This window comes from Physeter macrocephalus, chromosome 1, assembly GCF_002837175.3.
Source record: "Physeter macrocephalus isolate SW-GA chromosome 1, ASM283717v5, whole genome shotgun sequence".
Lineage (NCBI taxonomy): Eukaryota > Metazoa > Chordata > Mammalia > Artiodactyla > Physeteridae > Physeter > Physeter macrocephalus.
In genome coordinates, this window is record NC_041214.2 from 104,654,994 (window position 1) to 104,682,578 (window position 27,585).

The 27,585-nt window shown below is 40.9% G+C and overlaps 1 protein-coding gene across 1 annotated transcript in view; it reads left to right on the top strand.

Moving 5' to 3' along the window:
- The window catches only part of GUCA1C (guanylate cyclase activator 1C), a 32,607-nt gene that overhangs the window by 289 nt on the left and 4,733 nt on the right, over positions 1-27,585 (top strand). The window contains 4 exon segments of the mRNA XM_007119294.1: positions 106-152; positions 19,912-20,043; positions 20,334-20,406; positions 24,544-24,642. Of these exon segments, the coding sequence (XP_007119356.1) occupies positions 106-152; positions 19,912-20,043; positions 20,334-20,406; positions 24,544-24,642 (351 nt within the window).

A 27,585-nucleotide genomic window follows, 5' to 3' on the forward strand; every position in this document is an offset into this window, starting at 1 on the left:
TGAGCCGTGGCCGCTGAGCCTGCGCGTCCGGAGCCTGTGCTCCGCAGCGAGAGAGGCCACAACAGTGAGAGGCCCGCGTACCGCAAAAAAAAAAAAAAAAAAAAGCCAGCCAACATGTTGATCAAATCTGTAATACCGTTGACAAGAACAAAGTAAGAACTTTTACTTATCATTTGGCTATGATTCTCCATTTCCCTCTTTTTTCAATATAAAATAGCCTAAGGTAAAATGTGTGTGTTCCACTGAATGGGGAGGTCTTCAGAGAACCCACAGCTTGTAGGTGAGTCATTAAACACATTTAGCACTGCCGGCATGAAAATAATTGGGAACTAGCCTCTCTGCCCTTGGAAATGTTCTGCATGTAGGGAGTTATTTTAAAACCAAATTAAATCTTGGCATGGAATTCTAATGCTATCCTTTAAACAAATCTAATAAGTGCAGATTGATTTACAAAGACTGTTTTCAAAGTATTTAATGAATTGGTGACATTTTATAGAAAAGCAAATTACAGGAATCTGCTTTTAAAAGTGTGATTGCATCTCGATTGGCAGATAAATCAATACAAATTAGCCAACATGTTGTTCATACTCAAATCAAAAGTTAGAATGCTTCATAATCCTTTTCTTTTTTTCATATCTGACCAATTTATTTTGGGGAAAAACAAAATAATTTACAGTTTTAAATTCAGGTAAATAATAGTTTCTAAAGATTGTTACTCAACTGTTGTCTTGAATTTACTCATTCCTGAGCTGCAGCACATTTAATTTCATGTCCTAAAAAAATATAAAAATGAGAAAAGAAAATATGGAATAGAAAAAAATAAGACAAAAAAGTAACAATCTGAAATACTAGGCTAAGTTCTTCCTGTCTGCTTTTCCTTGTACATTTCAGTTGTTTTACCTACCTGTAGATCTGTATATTTCAAAATGTGCTGATGCCATCTAGAATAAAAGGGAAGGGGAAGTACTACTGGTAGAAAAATAGATGACTTTAGAAGGCTGTGCATGATAATAGAAGATAAAGAAGGGATAATTAATTCAGTACAGTTAAAACAACTGGCTGTCCATTAGGATGTATGGAATCTAATACAGCCTTTTGAGCCCTTAAGCCAAAAAAACCAGATGACTTAAAACGAGGTAACATCCAGGAACTGGGGAAAATTAAACCTATGCAAAATTAACAGCTATTTTAATCCTTGTAGCAATGTCAGGAACATTTCTTTTAGTACATTATTGTCCTTTGTTCTTTGTTTTCAAATATGAATTAAGGACTGCCTGCTTATCATGACTGTTTCCCTCCTCATAAATTTTTACTTAGTGTAGTTGCAAGCAAACCCGGCTCTGCCTCCAAGAAGCTTACAAATCAGTAGAAAAATGAGGCAGATTCTGCTTTCGTTTTAACTCTGAAAAAGGTTTTGGATATGCTAGAGACTGAATATTTATGTTCCCCTCTCAAATCATATGTTGAAATCCAAACCCCAATATGATGGTATTTGGAGGTGGGGGATCTTGGGGGGGTGATTAGGTCATGAGGGCAGAGCATTCATGAATGGGATCAGTGCCCTTATAAGGAGGCCTCAGAGAGCTCCCTTGCCCCTTCCTCCATGTGAGGACACGGTGAGAAGATGGTTGTCTATGGGAAATGCATTGTCTATGGGCCCAGGAAATGGGCCCTCACCAGACACTGAATCTGCCTATGCCTTTGATCTTGGACTTCCCAGACTAAGAAATGTGAGAAATAAATGTGTTTAAACCTTCCAGTCTATGGTATTTTTGCTGTAGCAGCCTGGAGTAAACAGGACGACCCTGTGTGCACACTGGCATGTTGTCTCTCTTTGTCTCTGCCTGTGTACGTATCTCTCAGCTCTCTCTCCCTCTCTGTCATTCTCTATGTCTCACTCATGTGGCAGCTGCTGACCTACTGTGTCTGCTGTGAGTGTCCCAATTTCACAATGGAAGTCTGTTGCTCTAGACAGCAGCTTCTCAGGCTCTGATGGTGGTATTCCTGAGACTTTAGAAGATGAACTATCAGGTTCTTTAGTTATTCTCCAAAGGTGTTGATGTCATGTCCCAGGCCAGCAATTTTGTTGTTAGCCCACTGTCTGTGGAAGCACTGTGGGTGTCAGTGGTTCATATGCAAGAACAGGAACATGCTGTCGAGGAAGCAGGCACAGACAGTGTCAAAGTGTCTGGGGCCTGTGTGCCATTGGAGTGAGAATCCTCTTAGTGAGTCATGGGATGGCCAAACCCATCTCAGGAGCTCAACTGAAATGACTTGGAAGTTCTTCTCTTTATGATTTATCATAGAGATTTCATGTTTGCCTAGGGAGCAAGTAAACCTAGGCAGGCAGTGATGACTAATGCCATGAAAGGTGTGGAGATCTCAACATAAAATCAGGTCATAAAATGAGAAGAGTAAGGATTGTTCATTATAAAGTGATAGCGAGAAACGATATGCAATTATGCACAGGAAAACAAAAAAGCCACATGTTTAATTAGATCAATAAAACTATCAGCTGTCCAGAAACCTGGAGGATTTAGTCTAAGAAGCTCCTCTGCAGTTTTACCATTCTGGATGGACATCATTCTGAAACACTTTCCTGCTTCCTCAAAGTGCTGGTAAAACATTTTCTTGATATTAGAGTCATTATTATGAACATTGGTTATTTCATTTATGAAATACCAAGAAGCACCTATGCCTATTGAAGTTGCTGGAGCTAAGTTCCCTGATGTCAAAAGCCCTGAAAGTATGCACTTTTGTTGTATTTGCTCTGACTGTTTTTCTGTCCCTTTCCCTGCTGTCAAACACACTTTACCCAGCTTTCTCATTGTTATAATACTAAAAAGCTTCCAATCTCTTTCTACTCTGCCATTTCTAAGTGGCTTCGGCTTGTACTCAAGTTAACCAAGGCTATTAGAATAGTGCTTAAAGTAAATAGATTCCAAAATTTAGAGTATAAAGTTTATAACTATTCCTTTGGCTAATACACACATTTGCAGCCTGCTCTTTGGCACTCAGTAAAAACAGTTAAGGCTTTCTGAGCACTTGTGATGTGCCTACCCTGTTCTAGGCACAGTACATAGACTAACACACTCAACATAATGATGATAATAAAACCTGCTTTACAATAGTGGCCATGATGTTAGCACCCCAGACCTCCAGGGAAGGTAATTGACCAGGGCCCCAGGTGCATCGCTTTGAAATCCATCACTGCAATTGAGCCGAGTCTGTGCCCAGGTTTAGAATACGACCAGTGATTGAGTGCAGCAGAAATAATAAGGTCAGCCCATTCCTAAGACAAGGGGACTCCTCTGTCAGCTGGCTTTGGCTCAAGGATTCCCTGGTGGCTTTGTTGAACCGTAAGTTTCAGGAGTGTCAAGGACACTTCCACCCAACCTTCTCTTGGTCTCTTCACCTGGGTCAGATTAGCATCCTGGTCTGGCAGCTCGTTCAACCTTCCCTGACTTCCTTCTTGTTTCCTTCCATACAGCGTTTTTCCAAATAAAATCCTCAGATTGGGATTGATAGGTCTAATATCCTGTGAATGAGAGTCATGGAAAAACAGGCCAGAGAAAATGTAAGACGACATAACAAACCAGAAAAATCAGACACTATCAGACACATGTTTCACAAGGGCCTGGCACAATCAAAAATAGAGATCAACCTACAGCATATGCTGAGAAATTTTGTAATTTTCATAAAAGGGGGGGAAATGGAAATCAAATTAGCATTGAGCTTCTTAACACCTACACCGGAGACTAGAAGTAAATGGAGAAAAGCTTCCAAAATTTTGAGGGGGAGGGTATGAGGCCAAATCAAATGTGGGGGAAAAAAAAACAACAAACATTCAAGGACTGAAAAGTTTTACTTCACATTTTACTTCGTATTTACTTCACATTTATTTTTTTATTAGGAAGCTACTGGAGCAGGTGCTCCAGCAAAATGAGGGACTAGATCAACAAAGAGGGAGAAAATGAATCCAACATAGGAAAACAGATGTGGGCAGTCCAGGGTCATGGAGGAGGGCAGTGCAGATCAACAGCTATGCCGAAAGCCCAATGTGCTGCTCCCGATTGAAAGGAAGAAGGGAGACCCAGGGAGGAAAACCTGAAGAAATGACATGGATGGATTATCTACTATGTTTAAGGATTTCAAAAACAGTATTAATTCATTACCTGATATTTAACCAATCTGATGTGGTACATTGGAAAAAAGGTTACAAGGCTAATAAGCACAAAGAAGACTATTGAATAGATTTAGAATGAAGCAATTACATTCTTTTATTATGAAAATTTTACACCTCTTCTAAGTAGAATACTTTAGGAATCTTGCAAAGACCCATCATCCATCTTCAACAGTTACCAAATTTTATCACTTTGTTTCATCTGTTCTCCTGTATTTTTCCCAGGGTTTTTTTAAAAGAAAAAAATTACTCAAACATTGCGGGATTTCACCTGCACATACTTCATTAGTCACCTATTACCAATAAGGACACTTTTCAGCCATAACTACTATGCCATTATCATACATGGCAAAGACAACAATAATTCCTAATGTCCTCTAATACCTGGTCTATGGGCAAATTTTCCTGATTGCCTCAAGCATACTTTTTAATTGTTCCTTGATTTGAGTTTGGATCCAAACAAGGTCCACACATGAAAACAGGGGGTTATGACTTTTAAGTCTGATTTTTCTATAATAGTAGTTTCCTACCTCCCTGCTCCATTTATGCTACTGAATTAGTAGGAAAAGTGAGTCATTGGTCCTGTAGAATATCCTACATTCTAGATTTAGTTGGTTGCTTTCTTGTGTCATCTAATTTGCTTTCTATTCTTCATATGACCCATAAACTGGTATTTAGCTGTTGAAGCTTAAATAGATTCAGATTCATTTGTTTGGTAAGAATACTTCATAAGCACATAATTACTGGTTGCCTCACTTTTTGTGGATTGTCCATTAACTTCAGGAGGTGTCAGCACGATGAGGCAATTATTAACTCCATGTAAAATAAGGAAGTCAATAATTTTGGTATACCAATGAGCTATGCAGAGAACAAAATTTACCAGAGTTGTTAAAATCAAACTCCTGACTTTTAGATTAATCTACAATTGTGAGAGTATGCAGGAGGAACAGTGGTATGCTGGGAAATGCATAACAACTAGTTTTCTGGGGGGAAATAGCCCTGGTGACATTTGCTGGTTTCCATGGCATAAATACTCCCACCATGGCCAATTCCAAGCTAACAATCATTTAATACTTGACTTGCAAATTTTCTGAAAATTTGACGATCAGCCCCTATCAGCAGGTAGAATAAGCTCCAGCACGCCACTGGGATGTGTATAGGGGTCATAGAGTTAAATACTTGTCACTTGCTGTAACAGGAAGTAAATAAAGTCTAAAATTGATAAATCAAGACATAAGCAGAATAAGCATCTCAATTGCAAACATGTAAATAAAAGAAAAAATAGCCCCAAAGTTCAAAGCTTTAAATTATAAGACTTTTAGTTTAATTTTAGATATGTATGTGTATGATGTACATGATAAAAAATTAAAACCGATTTTTAAAAATTTTATAACAAAAAAGAAATGGAAAAAATGATGGTAACATGAAAGATATTAGCAAATCTTTGTAGGTGAGGTCAGTGATGGAAATGGCTCTCCTCAAAAAAAAAGGTCTGTCTCTGTGCAAGGAACAACATAGATTCCTTCATTTCTACAACTAGGAATTGTCCATTCCATTATGGAAATCCTATGGACTTGAAGCTGAGGGTCTAGCCTGGCCCAAACTTGGTAGTGAGTAACCTCATCAAAACATGAAGTCTCCATTAAAAAGTACAACACGATGTTTTCTAGATTCCACATATATGCGTTAACGTATGATATTTGTTTTCCTCTTTCTGACTTTCTTAGCATGGATAGCAAGAGGGGAAAGGGGGGGTTGGGACTGATTGGGAGATTCGGATTGACATATATACTCTACTATGTATAAAGTAGATAACTAATGAGAACCAACTGTACAGCACAGGGAACTCTACTCAATGCTCTGAGGTGACCTAAATGGGAAGGAAATCCAAAAAAGAGGGGATATATGTATACGTATAGCTGATTCACGTTGCTGTACAACAGAAACTAACACAACATTGTAAAGCAACTATACTCCAATTAAAAAAAACAACAACTGAAAAAAAAAGTACAACACGATGAAAGCGTGAGGCTCTCGTGGTCAGTATTAAACCCACACAGGGTGAGACCGTGGGACTTGAAGTTAAGTGGGCTCCAAGGACTGACCAGGGCCACATCCTCCCCTCACATTTATGCCATTGATTTGCTAGGGAAAATGAGTCATCGCCTAATGACTCACTGCCAAAGGAGAAGCTGATGAGCATTCGAGCTGGGTCTGGGCCAGCACCAATATTCCAAAAACAAGAAACACTGTGAAAGTGTAGATGTTGTTGCTGGATACTGGTTCCTAAAAGGCAGTGAAAGTGGACATGGACTGCACTGTTCTCACCTAAGTATCCACGTGCTTCACCTAGAGATGGATGCAAAATGCCCAGTTCCCTGGAAACTACTTCCTATACTAGACATGACCCTGCACCCTGGGCTCTATGTATCCAGAGTGCATGACACTGAACTTACTTCTACTCTGCTGAAGTTCGGGCAGAGCCTGGCAATGAAGGAGTACCTAGCACTGCTCTTCATCCTGTACTCCTTGCATTCCAGCCACACCGCTTTCTTCACACTACACCTTCAGTTTGCCCTTCTTCGTGTCTCCTTTTTCTTTTTAAATGCAAGTGGTACATGAATTCATCCTCATGAAACAGCAGTGCAGAAACTGAATAATAAAAATGAAGAATGAATCATCCCCTTTAAATCCCGCATGCTTCCGCAGACTACGCACCTAGCACAGTGGCATAAAGTGGATGTTGAACAAATATATACTGAGTCGTTACATAAAATAATAAGGGAAGTAACAACTCCAGTACCCTATCTTTTATACATAGACTTCTTTCCTTTCCATTCCTCTCTCTCTCCTTCACTCCCCCTTTTCCCCATATTTATACCAAGAAAGGCTACTGTGTCTTCCAAATTTTCACCTAGTGCCCAACTGGAGTGATTATCTCAAGGGAAATTTTTAAATGTATTTTTTATTTGTGTAGCTGGTAAGAATTTCAGCTCACACACTCAGGCATTTTAAAAATGTAACTTTTGTTTTTCATAATAAAATTAATTTATATTTTGAGTCCCCATTTTACCAAGGAGATTTCTCCCTCCACTTACCAGGGTTGCATATAAACCCCACGGGTGCATCTAAAACTCAAGGTATTAACACAGGTCAGAGGAGCATCTGTCCACACTGGTATTCTCTGAGACAGAATCTCTCCTCATCTCCTGCTTCACTTAGAAGGCTGCTGTCTCCGCACGGCTAGGACTCCTGAGTCAGATTCTCTCTCAGTTACTTTATACTCCTAGGCTTGGAAGCCTGTTAGGCTGGCTCAGGGTTGTCTGACTAGATACTCCTTACAGACTTTCCTCCCAAGCTATGTTAGGTTCGGGGGAACTTGGTGAGTTTCTACCCAGTAAATCACAAGTGCTTCTGCTCTTACATCTACCTGCCACACCTGGTGTGTCTCCCCCGCCCCACCCCCCCCACCCCACCTCCAACTAGTCTCGACCCTCACAGAGCAGTGCCCCTAACCCACTGTCTTGTAATTCTCTTTTCCTTCCCTGTTCCACACTTCCCCAGCCTATGGAATTTTTATCTAGCTTGAGAGTAGCCAGGAGAAACTGGCTCTAATTATGTGTTCTTCCAAATCTTTTGTTTGTGGCATAAACTTTATGCTGTGAATCCCAAATGGCTTAAACTACTGAAACTCAAGAGCTAAGAATGAACTCGCGATTTCTGCTTTTCTGTTACAATGACGTATCTCTCAGGCAATGAATGTCTTTACTGAATGTGGGAGGGCTGGATGATAGAAGGGATTACCAGGTGCAAAGCCACATCCTTAATACACAATATTATTACCCCACTGCATTTGCAAAAATTTATTGAGCTCCTGGGAGGCATGGTGGAAGGAAGGTAGGCACAAAGATGATATAGGAATTGATCCCTGTCCTCAAAAGAGTTTACAATCTAGTGAGATGACAAATGCATCCTCAAAAAATAAAAGTTAGTAAATGAAGAGTCAAAGATTGAAAGAGGGAAAAGCATTGTACTGACTCTCTAGCTTCAAGGTTCCAGATGAGCCTTGGGTATTATAGGGCTGCTTTTAAAACCTGCCCAGTAGTGTGAGTAATGGTCCAGCCTATTCCTAGACAGGCAAACTGGATGGAAGGGCCAAGGGAACTCTTCAATCCCATCCCAGCAGGGCAGGTAATAGCAGAAAAATCACACTCAAATTTTGAAGGGGTGTGGGGATGGGGGTGAGCAGGTAGGTAGAAGATATGATTTTCTGTGCCCCCAAAGAGTTTACAGTCAGTGGATAAAAGTCATGTTGCGATTAAATGCCTTAAGAAGAAAATAAGGCAGTATAATGTAACAAACTATAGCAGGGCTGTGCTATTCAAGGTACATCTACTGGGATCAGAAGATGCAATGAAAACTAAGTTGCCGAGTTAGGAAAGGGTTTCTGGAGAAGTTGAGGCATTTTGAGATCTTGACAGAAGTGAAGAGATTGAATTATTACTAAGAAAAGCTAACAGTTGCTGAACATTTCTATTCCAGTCACTGTCTTAAACACTTTACATTTATTATAGAATCCTCAACAATAATGTAAAAGTAGGTACTATTTTTATCATTCCCATTTTACAGATGAGGACACTGAGGCACAGAGAGGTTAAGTAACTTGCCTAAAACTACACAGCAGAATTGGAATGCTGGCAATCTGACTCCAGGGACTTCACTGTAAATTGCTATGGTATTCCACCTTTAACAAAACAGTTGAGTATTTCAAAAGAGTACAGCTCAAATTTTTTTTTTTTTTTTTGCATTACGCGGGCCTCTCACTGCTGTGGCCTCTCCCGTTGCGGAGCACAGGCTCCGGACGCGCAGGCTCAGCGGCCATGGATCACGGGCCCAGCCGCTCCGCGGCATATGGAATCTTCCCGGACTGGGGCACGAACCCGTGTCCCCTGCATCGGCAGGCGGACTCTCAACCACTGCGCCACCAGGGAAGCCCCAACTCAGATTAAAGTACAAGGTAGGAAAGAGAAGGGTCAATGGGGACCTAACTAAGGCAGAGGGTTACTGCTAGAGCATAACTTGGAAGCACACACTCTAGGCGCCTCACCTATATCTTTTGCTCCATGCAAACAACCAGTCTGTTGCTGGGACTACATTTATTCTTACATTGTGGCTGAGAAATGAAGCACTCAAAAGAACCGAGATGCTAGGCGTGACTTGCCTGGAGAATCTCAAAGCAGAAAACCAGCCCTCAGTCCCTCTGGCTCCTGATCCACATTCTTGCTGCTGTAATAGGTGTGAAGGTCAATGCACAACCCTCAGGGCCACCCCTAGGCATCTGGGGATGAAACCGTGGGTTAAATCCATTTCACCTGCCTTCACTAATCAAGGTCATTTTAAGATTTGCATGTCCTCCAAGCTGCACGTAGCCTAAATAATAAGATGTTTGCCTGAGTTGTTGTCCAGGAACTTGGAGTCAGCTGTGCCTAGTTCGAGCTGAGCCGATTAAGACGAAATAGGACCACCGACCATCCAACTGGGCATGCGCGAGTGTCGCTCAGTGACCTTTTGAAAGTGCAGAGGCCCGTAGCCTAATTACGCCTGCGCAGATTGTCGATTATCGCACCTTTTTCCAATCACCTTTCCCCACCTCTCCATGCTCCCCATGCCTCAGACCACCCTGCTGCTTCATTCCTCATCCCATAAATACTCCCGCCTCTTGCCTTCTTGGGGGGAAGATTTGAGTTCGTTTCTTCTGTCTCTTCGCCTGGCTGCCTTGCCGCAAATATATAACTCTACCTCAAATCTCGGTATCTCAGCATCTTGGCTTGCTGTGCTCAAGGCAAGACAAACCGTAAGTAGTGCCCTCCAAATAGTGCCATTGTCAGCTCTTAAACTGAATCCAGGGTTCTCTAAGGGTAATCTTGTTAGGTATGTACCTGCAGGAGGGCAGGGATGAGGCCATTTCTAATAGGCAGAAGTGGGGTAACCGAAGTCTCATTACCGGTATAGAAGAAATGGTGGGGGGAAAATGGACCTAAAAGACTTGTCAGAAGCTTTGTCTCCTGTAAAACTCTGAGGTCTTACAAGGGAGGAAGAATAGTGTCTCTAAATTTGTGGGTTTGGAACTCAAACTCTTACCGAGTCCCAGCTCGTACAACTTGCTCGCTGCACAGCAGGCCAATAAGTCAGGAGATAGTGTTGGGGCCAGAATAGAGACTTTTCGGAAAGCCAGCAGACCAAGAAGATGGCGGGCTGAAGTCCTAAAGAGCTATCCTAATTCGGGGTAGAATTCAGGCCTCTCTTCTGCTAAGGAAAAAGCGGGATTGCAGACTTCTTAGAGCCACTTGGCCTTGAAGGAAAGCATCACATTTCTTTCTCTGCTTGCTCAGGTGGGCTGGATCACAGAGCTCCCGCAAAAAATTCAAGTAGCTAGCAGTTACTTTTACTTTACCACTCTTATCTCTGCTTATTCGAAAGGTTTCTAGGCTAAAAGTGAATTTATCTACAAGTAATGCCTGTAACTAACCCAGGACTACGGGATGGGAACTTTCTTAAGGGAACTTAATGAGCTATTCGGGCACAAGAAACATTTCTTTCTCTAACGCCTAACTTCTGACGTGTAGGGCTAAAGTAGTAAAATACATAGGGTAAAGAATGAGGGAAACAGTTTCAATGCGGTGTTAGTTCTGTTCTTTCTGTTACAAAACCATAAATAGAGCGGCGGTTTGAGCCAGAAAACATTGTCAACAAGGATACACTGGAACACTAGGATACAACAAAACTGCCAACACAAATTCTCAGATTATTTAAATTAACGACCTCAGACAAATCCTGGGAATCAAGCGTGAAGGAATGGTGAGGAATTTTTAGAAACATGGGTGATTGACCTGTTTACAGAAAGAAAAGTAAGAAGGGCAAGCTGTGGGATTTAATGACTGCAATGTGATAGTTTACCCATAATACGTACATAAATCAAATCTTTGCTTTAGTATATCAGAAGTCCTTGCTCTTTTTAAGGAGCCCTTCTGTGAATCCGTTTAATCACCGGCCAGTCGTCTTAGGGCCAGTGGGGGCAGTACCTCGGGAAGAGTGGGATTGCTGGGCTCCTGGCCCAGCTCTGACCCTTACTGCTGTGTGTAATCGTGGACAAGGCTCATGACCTCTTTGTGTCAAAGTCTTCAATCCGAAAACTGAGGCAAAACCTATACTGCCTACATTATCACCGAGCTCATGTGAAATAATGTTGGAGAAAACTTTGAAAATATGTGTAATAAACAGCCCACAAAGGGAGGGTATGTTTATCTGTAGAATGCAGGTAACACTGACCTCAGCCCCCAACAGAGATTAATTCTCCTTGTTATCAGCTCCAGTTATACTTCCAAACGACAAGACGTGCCTACACGTGCAGGGGTTGCTTTCCTGTAATTTCTTGTCTTTTATGGATCTGAGTGCATCAGACATTCATCTTGCTGGTTGGGGCAACACTGGCCCTATGTAATGGTTGCCAGTCACAGAATGAAATTACCTGGGAATGATATCAATTTTGAGTTTTGACTGTCTTCTTAATCTAACCCAGGACACCTGAAAGGGAGCCCCAGCTCTACTTGACATTCAGAAGTGACCTTTGGTTACCTGGTTTCTTAGCTTCTTTTTGTGTGAGAGCCCTTAAAAATTGCAGTAGGCAAACTGGCTTTTTAACTTGTGTCATAATTGCTGCTAATCATTAACCCCCTGGCTGCCCTGCAGCCTGTAATACTGTATCTGGTTGTCTGGCCTACATGGTGACTGCAATTACTGCTGCTATTCATAGGACACATTTACTGGAAACAAATCACCATCTATTCGATTGTAAACAACTAGGCCAAAAATCTCTTAATAAGGGTAAAGACCAAGGCTACTAACTTCAGAACTCCCAGCACAGACATTCTCAGGAAACATTTGTTGGTGATTAATAAAAATACCTCGTTTGTTTAGCACTTCAGAATTTACAAAGTATTTTCACATATACCGCCAATTATTAACATTTTGGCTGAGTCTCTCGGGCTTTTTTACCTGTTAAAGATACCAACTGTACTCGCTGATGCACAGGACATTTAAACTTAAGCTGTTGCAACTCATATTTTAACAAAATCTGTTGGGATTGTGGTTCTCAATTCTGGTTACATACTAGAGGTGCAACTGAGTAGAACCCTATGGGACCTTCCTGGGAGAGACCACCCCATGTCCTCTGCCTGCCTCTTGCTTACAGAAAACTTTAGCCTCTTAGGCCTTCCCCAGATTCCAAAGAGCAAATTTAATCAGAAAAGTGAGAAAACGCAGAAACAAAGGAAAACAGTCAAGCAAGACATAATAATAGCCTAGCCATTAAAGTCAAGGACCTTTAGTTCCTCCCGAGCCATACCCTTGAGCTCTTTGGCAGAGACGGAAACGCCCACCAGGTGGAAGAAGTTAAACTGCATGCTGACCACAAGCACGTAGATCCCCAAACTGGTTGGAACTAGAAGGTTGATGTTGACTTCGGATTACCTCACCACCAACTAACTAGAAGTATGTCCCCAAGCTGATCAAGCACTCGGCAACCTTCTCCCTCACCCTGTCTTTAAAAACCTTTCCCTGAAATCTACTGGGGAGTTCAGGTCTTTTGAGCATTAGCTGCTAATACTCCTTGCTTGGCCTTGCAATCAAACCCTGCACTTTCCTTCAGCACAACCCAGTATCGGTGGACTGGATTTACTGCACGCAGGCGAGCGGACCCAAGTTTGGTTCGGTAACAGAAGCACCTGGCGGTATTAAAAATACCGGGGGCTGGGTCTTCGCCTCAGTCCAATTGAATCCGAATGATGTTTTGTTTTACTCTGTCGGGGGGTTCAAATGTGCAGCCAGCACTGCTGTTATACCGGAAAGACCACAGAGTGGCAGAAAACTGAGTTCTAGGCCCATTGGTACAAAGAGCTGTGTACCATGGATGCATATAAAAAGGGAATTCTGGGTCCCAAACTATTAATTCAGAAGCAGTTCCTCTGACTGCTCTTTTAGATACAGCTATAGTAAGAAAAAAAAGTGCTGAAGCCAGGAATTATATAGGTACATACTTTCCACCTTCTAGCCTGCTGTCGTCCACATCCCCACCTCTCCTAGTTACTAAAGAACTAGGGTCCAGCCTCCTCCATGGGAAATAATACAGTCTTAGGAGGCAGGCTGACTGAGTTAGGGTGAGGCTGGATTTTATTTTATCTGTTGCAGTATCAGCTGAAGGAGACAGGTGCTCGTAAGAAGAAACCCACATTGGCTAGTTGAAGAAGTTCCTTGCGAAAGGCTGCGGTTGCTATAGTCGGGGGCAGGTCTTCTGTAGTTAGCTTGTGCACAAGTGATCAAACTCGGACGATTATCTTGCCTTCTCCCAAACGTATGCGAGACTGGCTTCTAATTCAACGTGGGCCGGGTATGCTGCTGGCTGCATTCTGGGGGCAGATGGTCAAGGCTCCCTGATACCCAGGAGACTTATTAACAATCAAATTTTGAGAAGGCTTTGTCCCAGAATCCTCAAATTTTGTACAGTCATGGCCAAGACGAGAACAACCATGTCTGATCTGCATAACGATCACATTATAGAACCAATTTACCAGGCCAGCATCATATTTCTCATGTCACAGAGGCAAGGTTCTCCTCGGGACATTCCAGCAATTCCATGGCTGAAAGAGACTAGGTTTGCTGCGAGTAGAAGTGTCAGTAGGTGGAAATGAGCTAGGTCATACATGCCAAACGTCACGTTTCCCTTAACAGGTTTGAAAAATTCACAAAAGTATTTAAAAAGTATTCACATGTATTTGATGTGACAGAGATGGCCCTTATATTGCCTACTTTCTTTTCAGTTCCTAAAATGCAAAGTAAATATCACTGACGGTTGTTGATCAACCATATAATGTGCTTATACTCGCTCTCTGGGTTTCCTTCTGACCATATGAGTAACCATTTTCAGGCAGAATTTTCAATTCATATGTTGCTACTGACCTGCCACAGCTGGCAAAATGTCACTGAAGTGTCACATGTAAAAGAATGAAAACATTGAAATGTCTCTAGGTTAGAGGCTGTGACGATTCACGAATTTTTCACAGATCGTGATTCTGTGAAAAGTAGCAGAAAGTTAATGCTGTGGAAGGGAATAGTTTTAATCTGGGCTGAAGTTTGGATTTTTGTTGGATTTGGATTATTTCGTGAGGGTGCACTAGAACAAATGGGGTTTTATGGCTAGTTGTTGTAATAACGATCATTTCTATTCCCACGATCTTAATGTTACTAGAACCCAGATGCTGTGCTTCATGGTTAATACTGTTAGGGCCTTGTTAGGGTTAAATGAGCTCCTATGTGTAAAGCACGATGCCTGGCCCTATATGTATAGCAAAGATTACATTAACACCAACAGTTGTCACTGCTGTCATGATTATTAAAATTGTTATTACTAGTCCAGTCCATTTTTTCATCTGCAAAATGAAGGACTGTTTCCACTGAAATTCTATGATTTGAATCAATGAAATGAAGCCAAGTTTCCCTAATGATATTACTCAGTTCATAAATTCATGGTTCTATCATTGGGACAAAACCCTAAAGAGAATGTCTCAAATATACTGAGATAGCTTTCAATATATGTATCTCAAGGTCACTCAGGCAAACAATGATGGCGGGACCATATTGAGCCTATCAGATGATATCTGCAGTGAGATTTTACCCAAAGGTTTTTTATAGGGTGGGGAGAATGGAGGAGTGAGGGCTATAATGCAGAATGTAATGCAGGTGTGAGGCCCTGAAGAGGGGGGGAAATGCTGAACCAAAACAAGGACCAGCTGCACAGTAAAGGAAGGCTCTAGATTCCCAGCCAAGAGCGTGGGTGAAGACTAAGAACAGGATCGGCTGAAAGAGAACCAGTGTGTGTGCTGGTTCAGCCAATCGGCTATCCTGGAGGAGTAGCTGGGATCATTTCCTAGGGGAAACTGTAAGCAGAGAGAGGCTGTTCTCTATGGGGTGCGGGAGGCTAAACCATGGGCCAGGAGAGAGGGGCTAAGGATTCCAGAATGGACAAAAGTGTTCATCAAACATGGGGGCAGGAGAGGAAAAGAGGAGGATGAACACCTTCTGTCCTGCTGAGCCAGATGGCTACGGTGGCAGGATGAGGGAAGGCCTGGCAGTGGAGGCTCACAAGTCTCCCCTAGGCTAAGTGGCTTAGAGCACATGCCCAGCTTTACCTTGGGCAGCATCAGGTATGAAGGAAACAGGCTCCAAGGTGCAGCATCTTCAGACGCTCTTGAGTTACCTCACCCTATATGTTTGCACTACCAAGTAGTTCACACATAGGAATCCACAACAACCCACTGCATTGAACATGTCCCATCTATTCAAGTCTACAAACACCTCTTCCAGAAAGAGAATTCAGTTGTTATGAATTTTGAGGGCAATATTGGATGATATGAAGAAAAGTCTTAGAGTAAGGCTGACTGGATCTTAAATCCTGGATCTACCCACACCCCAGTTTTGCTACTTTAACTAGTTTATTTAACCTCTCTGAAAATCACTTTTATCTTCTGTAAAATAAGAATAAGCCTACCTATAAGGCTGCTGTTAGAATGAGAGAGATGCATGGAGAGTGACCAGCACAGTCACTGGGACGTGGGCTTCCCCCGACCTTTTCTTAAAATATATTGTCATTCTTATACTTAGTAATAAATAATAAAACAATTGTCTTCATATGCATATCAGCTTTATAATGTAACTTTCTACCTTCATTTCAAATTGATTATACTCTTAAAAGAACTGCGATTTATGGCAGGGCATGAACATCACCTGGAGATCACATATTCACCTGTGGATTTCCTGTTGGACAAAAACACATCTGATTTCCATGTAACTTTCTACCTTCATTTCAAATTGATTATACTCTTAAAAGAACTGCGATTTATGGCAGGGCATGAACATCACCTGGAGATCACATATTCACCTGTGGATTTCCTGTTGGACAAAAACACATGACTGTTTTCCCTATTTTTTATTAGACTTCTAAAATTTCATCTCTTTAGGGGTAGCAAAAACTTAGTTTTTAAATCTTTATCCTTTATAGATATAAAGTATACCTTATATTTTCTGTACATTTTAGAGACCATGAGAAAGCTTAAATTTGAAGTTTCCATGCATTTCTTTCTCTTTCTCTCATTTGAACCCCCCTCTACAAAATGATAACGTATTAATGGAGCCAAACTCCTTCAAGAACCTGAGAAACTGTCATGTTTCCGTATCTTGACCCCTGTTTAACTCTTCCCTGTAATCTACTCCATCCTAAGAACAAGATATATAAATCTATAAACATGTTGGGCGTAAAATTATTTTTGTACATGGGCTCCCAAACTCTCCTTTCCTGAGGCTCACCAGAATGGCTTTGTCTGCGCCCAATTTTCCCCTCTCCTTCAACCTCAAAGGAGGATCCTGCCTTTGCCAAACTCATTTTTTAGGATTTTGTGATGCAGAATTATGAGAGAAGTTGGTGGAAGAAAAGAATGAAGTGTTCTCATGGTAGGGCTGGCAGTGAAGGAATGGGGCCATGGAGATCGCTGAAGACTGAGCAGCAGGTTGTACATGGAGGAACAGATGGGAGAGGAAGGCGGTGTTGTGAAGAAACCCATAAATGTCTTGCAAGTTGTGTTCTTTCCAGAAATGAAAGACTTGCTGTTATTTTGAAATTAATTTTTGGTGGCTGGACTGTATTCATGACTATGTCATTATTCTGAGACTGAACCATGTGGGTCATAATTTTTCTAATTAGTCTTAATAAGGTTAAATTCATGTGAGAGTAAGCCACAATGATAAGAGCCACTTGGAGTGATGGTTAGCTGTTAACCTTGCCTACGAAGAGACACGGATAAGATAAACAGCGTAGGTCCGTGGTTTGCAGGTCTTAGTATACGTAAGACCCACCTGAGGAGCATTTTACAATGCAGCCTCTTGGACCCCACCCCAAGTAGTTTTGATGCTATTTTTGGGGTCAGAGTCTAGGAATCTGCATATTTCATTGTCCCCACATGATTTTGACACAGAGTGTTTATGAACCCCATTCTGGCTCAAGGCCAGTAAGTGTCAGACTTCTCCAGAGTTGTGTGTTCCGTGGGGGCTCCTGTAGCTCAACCACAGAAATATAATCTTAGCAGTGTTCCTTTGGATCGGCCCAAAGAAAAGTCTCTCGACATTTTCTATTGCATACTTCCTAGTCATTTTTGCAGAGACATCTCGCCTTCTCTGTGGCTTTTTGTCTCCCCTCATCCTTCTTTGTAATCTATAGATCAACTGAAGACAAGAACTGTTTCTTTCTGTTTTACGGAACAAGCATTTATCTAAAACCCTGTCCAACACAACACAAGCTATTAGATTACATTCACCGGGGTTGTCTCACCAATGCAAATTTCTACAAAATCTTAATAGGACGATAATTGGAGAAAAGAGTAGTTGGCTGCAGATTGTAAGGATTAATTTGCCTTACTGCATAACAGAATGCTGCAGTAAAAACAGGAAATGTTTTGCTTGCAGGAGCCTTTGAAAGAGGCTGCATTTATCTAAGTAGAAATGTTTCCTCACCCATAATCAACTTTGGCTGTAGATTAGCCAGGTTGCCAATTTGTAAACCACACAATGAAAATATTTATGCTCGTCTCCTGGTAGGCTTTGCCTAGAGCTTTCAGAGCTTGGATTGGAAGGTGTTAGGACCACCCACCCATTGTGCCTCATCATAAAATACCAAAAGTTGTAAAGACAACATTGCTCAGTCTAGCCTGTTGCCATTCATCATGCAGGTGACACAGAAAATTGTGATCCCTGAAGCGGGACTCAATGTGAAATGAATCATCATGAAATATATGATTTTGTGGAAACACTGGAATATCAACTTGCCAGCTCAGTCTTCACAGGGAAGATGCTTCTGTGACCTTTTGGTAAACATGCACGATAACTACCCAGGAAATGGCTGTATTGATTGGTCAGCCCTGGAGACGCAGGAGTAAGAAGACCTAGGAGCAGATGTACCCATGGTTAGATACTGTTCTACCTAGCTTATATCCTCCACACCTGTCCGTCCTGTAATGCTCATGTCCCACCAAATCTGGAGATGATATCTTGATGTCATCTTAAATTTCAACTCTCTAATAATGTATTTCCCTTGTCTCAACCATAGCTCTGCTAGGGATGAATAAGTGAAGCGGTAGCGAGCAATAAGAAAGGCAGATGAAAAGAGAAAAGGTAAAACCACTTGACGTTTTGGATACTTGAGCCAACTTCCTTTAGGAAACCATTCTACCAGACTCCTGTTAGCAGAAGTCTTATCGCTTAAAAGACATATTAATTATTGATGGGCTAAAGATGCCTGTTGTAAAAATCTAATACCCAAAGGTAGTGAAATGATTTTTAAATATTTTCTTTTTTTTCTTTCCACAGTGTAGAAAATTTTAAAGTGTAATCATTTTGAAGACAATGCTATAGTGATTAACACACTGGCTTCCAATATCTGAGATGTTGTTGTTGTCTTAAAAAAAAAAAAAAAAAGCAACTTAAAAAAAGCCATTAACCAGCCAAACAGGCTGGCTTCACATCCAGAACTGCTGGTGGTTTCTCAGTTACTTTTCTTAGAGACTTGGTGGAACTAGACTTAAAAGCTTAAGACTCAAATCAAACACATATCACTTTACAGACCAATAAGCCTAAAGCCCTTTATTTCCAAGGGAAAGGGGTACTTTATATCACATCCTGTTTTGTAAATAGGACTTGACATCCCAAATATTCCAAAGAGAATGCAGCAGATAGCATGTTTTCCTGGGCTGAAGATGCTACCATCAACAGCTGAAAGCACGTGGAGAAACAGCAGAGAGTGATTCAGACACCTCCCTAGAGCTGGCCACCTTTCTCAAAACAGCTGAGCATTTGGCTGAGCAAGGTTTGAAGTATATTATTCTTAAGAAGAATGGCACAGGCTGTTTCTGTTTTCAACTGAGAATGTTTTACAGATTTAAAACGGAATGAAGGGAACTACCTAAGCTTGCACCCCTTAAACAATCTTTTCTAAGATTGAATACAGCAAAAATCATATTAAAAAAGAGGCTAATAAGGGGACTTCCCCGGGGGTCCAGTGGTTAAGACTCCACCTTCCAATGCAGGGGACACAGGTTCGATCTCCCTGTGAGGCCAAAAATTTAAAAAAAAAAAAAAAAGGCTAATAAATTTTGATTCATACTGAAAATGATGCAATTAAAAGGAATCCTGGAGATCAGCAGTCTAAAAACTTCCACCAGTTTCTCTAAAACAGTACAGAATTTAGCTACTTGGTATGTTTCCCTTCAATTAAAAATTTGTTCCTGGTCTTCTTGCTGAGTGGATGACAAAATCTGAAGATATTCAGAAGTCAACCGCTGTAGGGTACTCAGTGGTGAGGACTCAGCCTTCCATCATGGCATTTCAGAACCTTTTTTCTTTTTGTCATAAAAAGTAGACATTTCCTCTAAAAATGTACTCACCTATTTAAAGTTACTTGTTTCTGTACACTTTATACCCATTTACAAAAATTAAGTGCCAGGGAAAAGTTTTATGCCAAAATCTTGTGGGTTGTATTAAATTGTACTGACAGTCCTCATGAATGATGACTTTGCAAATAAATAATTGGTCTTAAATATTTATTTCCCTTTCCACCTTGCTTTCCATAGGCTGGATGTATTGCTGCTGTAAATCTAGTAGTACAAGGAAAAATGAAGCAAAAATTAAAATGGTACTTTAAGCTGTATGATGCAGATGGAAATGCTTCTGTTGACAAAAGGGAACTACTGAACATCTTCGTGGTAAGTGAAGTAGTAAAGTATCCTTTGCAGGACATTATATAGTTAATTCAATTTGCTTCCCTGTGGAGTCGGTGACAGTTCCCCATGTGGTCGGCTCTTCTCGGGATATACATTTGGAATGGCTGAAGCAATGTCAGTTTCACCATCCTGTTGGTTACTGAATGTGCAATTGTGTATCAGCATTTTCTTCTAGGTGCAGCCCACTCTGAAGTTTACACATTTAGCAGGGTATTGAGATGAAAAATAAACATGATGTCCTAAAACAACTTATCTTTTTTTCTCTGCCTCAGTGCAGAAAGTCTGTGGGAGCAGCTAAAATACAAGGTGGTTTATATAGCAAAAAGACATGGACAAAGAATAAAGGTACCTGAGGAACTAATCTTTCTGGGAGCTTGACTAAAGTATTTTCGAATAGATAGCTAAGGGATCTCAGATCCTTTCCATCTCTAAAGTTCGAGGAGTCCCTTTATAAATCTTACCCCCCCACCCTCTGCCAGTGGAAAGAGGATAGTGATTACCATGCCTCAATTTTATCATGATTACCATAATCATGATAAAATGGATCCCAGAATAAAAGAGTATTAAGTGGGACACGGTGCCTGAATAAAGATATGAAGTAAAATAAACATTATGAATGTAATACACTGAATTTGTAATACAGAATCAGAACTAGAATCAGATATCTTAGAAGTGATCTGGTCCAAATGCTCTCATTTATAGATGGAGCTGAGTCCCAAGCATAATACATAGCATAAATCTTAGCAAAAATGTGAGGACAAATCGATGGGTAGAGCTACAATTATGACTGAATATTTTAACAAATGGACAAAGCTGTTAAAAATTTAAAACCGTTTTAGCAAATGTATAGTTAACCAATATATGAAAAGAATTCAAGAGTATGATGATACTAATATTGCTTCCACTTTAATCTTATCAGAAAGAGTACTAAGATATATTTTGTAGTTGAACTTTGTAAGTATTAAAATTCAGAAATTCTGCATACATACTACATGTTGCAACACAAAATTGGGAATCTAAAACATTCTATAGAGAATTCCCAACCGCGTGTAAATTTTCCAATATCCTCTTAAATATACTTATTTTAGAAACATTAAATAAGTAATACAGCATACAAGTATTAGGGGGTGCCTCCAAAGCAGTATTCAGATCAGGGGTTCGTATTCTGGGATCTGTGGATCTATGGCCTTTAGGAATCCTTGGCCACCCTCTTGGAATCAAGGTCAAAATTTTGCCTGAATGTGATCCATTTTCTTCAGGCGAGGGTTAGGGTCATCAGATTCTCAAAAGAACTAGGAAGAACAAAAGGATAAAAGTGATTATTTTCTAAATCTTATAGGAAAATTTACATAGGTTTTCATTAGTTAAAATGTGTAACTTAGTCAAGGAAAGAGAAATATTAAGTAGCTAGTTGAGTTTTTCCTTAAAATATTTAGAAAAAGAACAAAATAAAAGTAGGGAAACAATAAAAGCACAGAGCAGAAATTAATTTAATAATTGGATACTATTTGTCTTTGATTAAATCAATAAAGATTAAAAAGAGTAAGATGTAATTCTGTCAAGGGCACTGTGAGAAGAGCACCCTTACACACTGTGGAGGGAGCATAAATGGCTATAACATTCCTGGAAATTGGGTGGTCTGCATTAACAGGCTAAAATTTATCTTCATTTTTAGAGTCAACGTTACTTACTTTTGGTCAGGAAAAACAACAATTAATGTTGCCAAAGATAAACGTTCTTTGATTTTACATCACAAAATCATTTAAGATAGTAAAAATAAAAAACAACCTAAAGGAGGGTAATTTTAAAATTAATGCAATGGAATATGTACTTATAAAAAAAAATCAGTGGTCTACAAACATACTCTCTATATAATGGCAAATGAAAGAAAAACAGGGTAAAGAATAATATGTACTGTATAACATAAGTTCTCTCAACATATGATAACAGGATGTTAAAATGGAATTCAGCCCAGGTATCAAGAGATTCGAAGGAAGTACTAGATTATAGGCAGAATTTACAATGGAAGTAGTTACATCTTAGTCTCACTTAAGGGTATGAAACGGTCAAGATGAGGGTTTTGGAGAAGGACTGCTGGAGAGGGTTTCTTGTGTAAAAGCCCTCATGTCAGTAGCATGAGGATTTATGGAGACCAGTGAGGTGTGGCGTGCCCTGCGGTTTGGGGAACATGATGTTCCAGTGTTTGAGTCACACGTTGAGAAATCTAAAGAGCAGACTGTGGCAGCAGAGTAGCAGGATGCATTCCTGGAATCTGCTGGGACAAAGGATGCTTGGGTTTCTCCATGGATCAGATATGGGCCACTGAGAGAAGAAGCTGGCAGAGAGCTGTCTTGGATCTTGTCCAGCTGAGCCACTTGGAGAAGTGAGGAATCCTCAGAAGAAAGCTGGAGGTAGATCTGGAGAGTGGTTCTCAACTAGGAGCAATTTTGCACTTCTATTCCCCCAGGGGACACTTGGCAAAGTCTGGACACATTTTGGTTGTCAACTGGAGAGATGGGGAGGGTGTGGTGCTACTACTGTCTATTGTTTAGGGACCAGGGAGGCTGCTAAACATTCTACCATGCACAGGACAATGCAGAGCAAGAAAGAATTGTCAACTCCAAAATGTCAGTGGTACAGATGTTTAGAAACCCAGACCTGGAGCCTGTAGAGGGAGCCTCAAGGGATCAGCTGGAATAGGTAGAAATAGAAATACCATTCTTGCATATATGCTCAACAAAAATTTGTGTACATGATCATCAAAAGACCTGACCAGGAGTGTTCATAACAATTTTTGTAATAACCAAAAAGTGGAAATAACTCGTACATCAACAGTAGAATGACTTTAAATTGTGGTATATTTTCCCAATGATATACTATAAAACAGTGAGTATAAAACTATTGCTATGTACAACAACATGCATGAATTTCACATACTTTTAAAAAAGTGCGTGATTCATGTCTAGGGAGTTGCAGGAGAGTCTTAGTAGTGAAAAGCGGGTGGGAGGCCTCAGAGAAATAGTGGTCTTTAAACATCTGCTATCCGGAGAGCTCTGAAACGATATGATCATGACAGTACCTGCCAAGTCAGGGCTCTCCTGCTCCCCTTTTCTCTCCTCTCTCTCCCTGTTCACACTCAGAGGGGTCAGAGAAGGGCTTAGTAAGATGGAGGAGAAAGAGTAGATGTACTAAATGAGGAAGGAAAGAAGGAAACAAACCATGCCTCCTTGCCCATTCCCCCCACCCCCATGCTTCTCCTAGAGGAAGAGGGAAACTATGACACCCTGACAGGTCCCTTCAAATTATCCTCTTAGGCCCCATCAATCTTCCAGTCAATTCTTCACTCTCACTTATATTGCCTGGAGTTGGGTGATGGACAGATTCTAGAAATTTCATAATCTTTTATTATGACTTATGCATGCAGTCTAGTATCACTTCGGGATGTGGGAATACTGGATGCCTAGCCAAATTTTCGAGGCTTTCGGAGCCTCTGCAAAGACACTGAGAAACCTTAAAAACTTTCATCTAATAGGCTACCTGTATCTAACTGTTACTCTTGTAAGTATTATTTAACTGTGAGATCTTAGCTTGCTAAGGCCAAGAGTGGTGCTTTGCCACTGTTAATTATGATTGATCCTTGGATTCAGGATTAGTAATGCTTGGGAAGCAACAAGAGGGAGTTCTATTTAAGACCATGCCTCTAATTGAAATATGTTGCCAGCAGTTTTTTTTTCTAAAGATTCCTTCATGTTCAAGCAAGATAGTTACGTTCAAATTCCCAGATGACTAATCCGTTCTCTCTCTGTCTCTCTTTCATTTTATTAGGAATTTCTACATCAAATATGGGTCATTTAATTTAATCACCTGGGGCAAGGGTTGGGGGGGGGAGGAAGGGTGGTTAAATCGTCTCTCTAGGAAAGCTGGAAATGTCGTTTTCCCTGCATCCCCTGATAGCTTTTATGATGAAAAGATGCTGGCGGAGTGTGAGAAATTCAGTGTCCTTCCAAGTCATGCGTATCTGTCTTCCCAGTTGATCACTCTGCAAAAGGACACAAAAAAAACCCAAAGGTGCCAGTGGCAGAAGCGAGAGAGGAAGCATTAGATGCTTACAGAACATCCTTTTATATTCATCTTAAGATCAACGATAATTAGTCTAAAATGAGAACACTGTTTTCTGGGTCCAGAATTCTTATGACAGTTACCGCTTCGATGTTTTCTCCAATGGGCTCTTAGAATCTTTTGTTACTTAATATGTTGAATGGATCCCTTTGTTCTGTAGGAAAAACCTAGACTATACTCAGTTCATTTAATTTCCAAGCCTCACTACCCAGAACTGATAAACAATCTTTTTAGTTGTTTTTAACAACTGAAACAGGTTGGATAGCAAAACTGACATAAACAATTCCCCCAATTCTGTTACATTGGGGTAAGAAATGTCACAAAATGAGTTTGCTTCCAGAAGAGTTGAACTCTCTGATTTAGTTTCTTTGCAAGCACTACAAGCCCTCAATGGCCAGCAAACTCTGAATCCTGAAGAATTTACCAACTTGGTGTTCCATAAGATCGAAACAAACGATGACAGTAAAGTAGCTACTCACCTTGGGCTCACTTTTCTTACCTAGCAGGAGTTAGTGGTGGTATGCGAGATGCCCCATTTAGACAAAAGCATGAACCTTTCAAGCAAACCCCACTTGTAATATCACTGGGGCTTCTTAATTTGACCGGTACAATGTTCTCCAGTTGATACAGTTGAATTGAATAAATATTGACCATATTTATACTTAATGTACAGGGATTGACACTTTGGTATATATAAAGAAGAGTAAAGGGAGGTAAAAGGAAAAAAAGTTGGTGAATGGGAGTTGAAGGGCCCTTTGCTGTTTGCTCTGGGAATTTCTTTCTACTGGAGGCTTCTCATCAATTTACGAATAAACTTGTTTACCCTCCTAACTTCAATTATGCCATCTTCTATCAGATTTTTCCTTCCCTTTGACAGTACCTTTCTGGAAAGGGTTGTCCACACTTGCGTCCATTTCTGCTCTGTCTTTTCTACATTTCTACTCTTTCTGCTCATTTCTTCAGCTGCTTTTTTTTTTTTTTTTTACCTGAAAATCTGGTCTCTTTATCTCAGAGAAGGTGTGCTTCTTCAGAGGTAGGAGTGAGAAGCGGGGGGGCGGGGGGGGGTGGCTGCTACACCAAATGGCTTTAATCTGTAAACTGGTAGATGAGCATATTGATTTGAGATTGAGGCATCATATCCAGGGATGATCCTTGAAAAACAGAAAGCTTGGAATTGTGGAAAATATGATGTTAGTAAGATTAAAAAGGAGTGGAGGCAGGGGATAGATTTGAGGGATGGGGAGTCATGGGTGTCATCAATCCACAGACTCAACCTGCTGGCCATGCATCACTTCTTGTAGTGGACACTGGAGAGAAGTAGAGACTCATGTGGTAGTTTGTATTAGTCAGACGTGGCTGCTCAGTCTGGCAGGATGTGAGGAGGAGGAGGCCGGGAGGGAGGTCAAATAAAATCACCACTATGAGCGAACCAAACATTTGGACAAGAGTATAATTCTCAGAAAAGCAATTAGGAAATGTATCAAGAGCATCGATCTTCCTCTTAAGGACCTAGTCCTCATCTCAGCCTCAAGTCGGTATGCTCACTTCCTGGTTTACCAAGATCAAAGCCATTTGGTGTCCTCACTCCTATTTGGGTCTCTATGGATGAAGAATAAAACAAGTCAGCTCATGTGAAAGCTTGCAAGGAACAGATTCAGACCACCCAGAGTTGATAAGGAGGCTAAGTGAAGCTAGAAAAGAACCAGAAAAATGGAGGTGGGGGTGGGCCTGGTGAGGCCAGTGAAAACTTTATTTGGAATATGCATCCGAAAACGGTAATCATCAAACAGGAGAAATGCCAGAGATTTTGTTGTGTTTTGTTTTCATTTTTAATCCCAGAGGTGCTGCAGGATGGCAGGGATTGGAGTAGAGAGGATAAACCATTCAACCCAGGGTCAAAATCGTTGCTCAAAGGATGAGTATTCTGGAAGTAGACGGAACATCATGAACGTTTAAGACTTAGCATCATAAGTGAATTTCAAAAGGACAGGTCAGGATCGTAGTGCCGGTGGGGGGGTGGGGGGGAATAGGAAATGTGACTTCCTATAGAAAAGTATGAGGGTGGCTCAGTTTGAAGAGTCGGAAAACATGTTGCAGAAAACAGAAAATTGTGCAGGGCTTTTTGTTTCCTGTCTGTGCTGGTTCCTCAAGAACAAAGTATAAGGAACCAATAAAATGAGGAATGTAGTTGGAAGGGGCCTAGAAATAGAAAGAGCTGAGTTGAAAAAGGATGCGAATCTGAAAGTGAGAAGGTGTTGGGCTCAGGCAACTGAGGTTACCTGCAGTTAGGGAACTAGGATCTTTGACCTGTAAGAGTATCTCAGAAGGAAGAGGATGCATTATGATTTCTGGACAGTTTACAGATCTAATTGCACAAATCATTTCCTCTGATATAAAAAATTATATTTTAAGAAAAAATATCATTGGCTTTTATAAAATGAAGATATCAAATAAACTAGTTGCACTCTGGAGTAACAATGAACCACTGTTTCTTGGCAAATGCGTATACCGAATTAAAACTGCTAGAACTTGCTTTTACATGGAAATTATTGGAGACTTGTATTATCTCGTCAAGGGACAGCTGGGTCATTCCATGTATCAAGAAAAAAGTTGCTAAAATTGTTCTGTTGAACACAGACAGCTCAGTGCACCAGAGGACAAGGAAGAGAAAGTAATGAAGACGTAGAGAGCTGATATTTGCGGAAGTGTGAAAGGACTTTGCCAGTATTTGACAGAGGAGAGTAATAAGTGCTTCACGCACATGTAAAGGGAAAGTGAGCATCACAGAGAATATTTGCAGTTGTACAAGCCTAAGTGTATATACCTCAAATAAGATTTCTGTTGTTATCATTGTTATTGAAACATCAGTGTTGGGAGAAAGGGAGATGTTTGATTAGGTGTACCAGAATAGCGTTGACTATGTGCCAAAATATATCTTTTTTGATTTCTCAAAATAAAAAGCAGCAAGCACACCATTGGTATCTGGTGATCCAATGAATACTGAAACCAAAGATCCCCAGCACACCCAGATACAACCAAAACAACTTCAGGAACATATACGAAAGTCCCAATTTGAATGCCAATTGTTTGCAAAAGAATGACCAACATCAAATCTGTTGGAACGGAAAAATACACAATAGCTATAGAATTCTAGACATAATTATCATGGTCATTAGCAAATCAAAGAAGATTAATCAAAAGAGAGGTATAGGGCTTCCCTGGTGGCGCAGTGGTTGAGGGTCTGCCTGCCGATGCAGGGGACACGGGTTCATGCCCCGGTCCGGGAAGATCCCACATGCCGCGGAGCGGCTGGGCCCGTGAGCCGTGGCCGCTGAGCCTGTGCGTCCGGAGCCTGTGCTCCGCAACGGGAGAGGCCACGGCAGTGAGAGGCCCGCGTACCGCAAA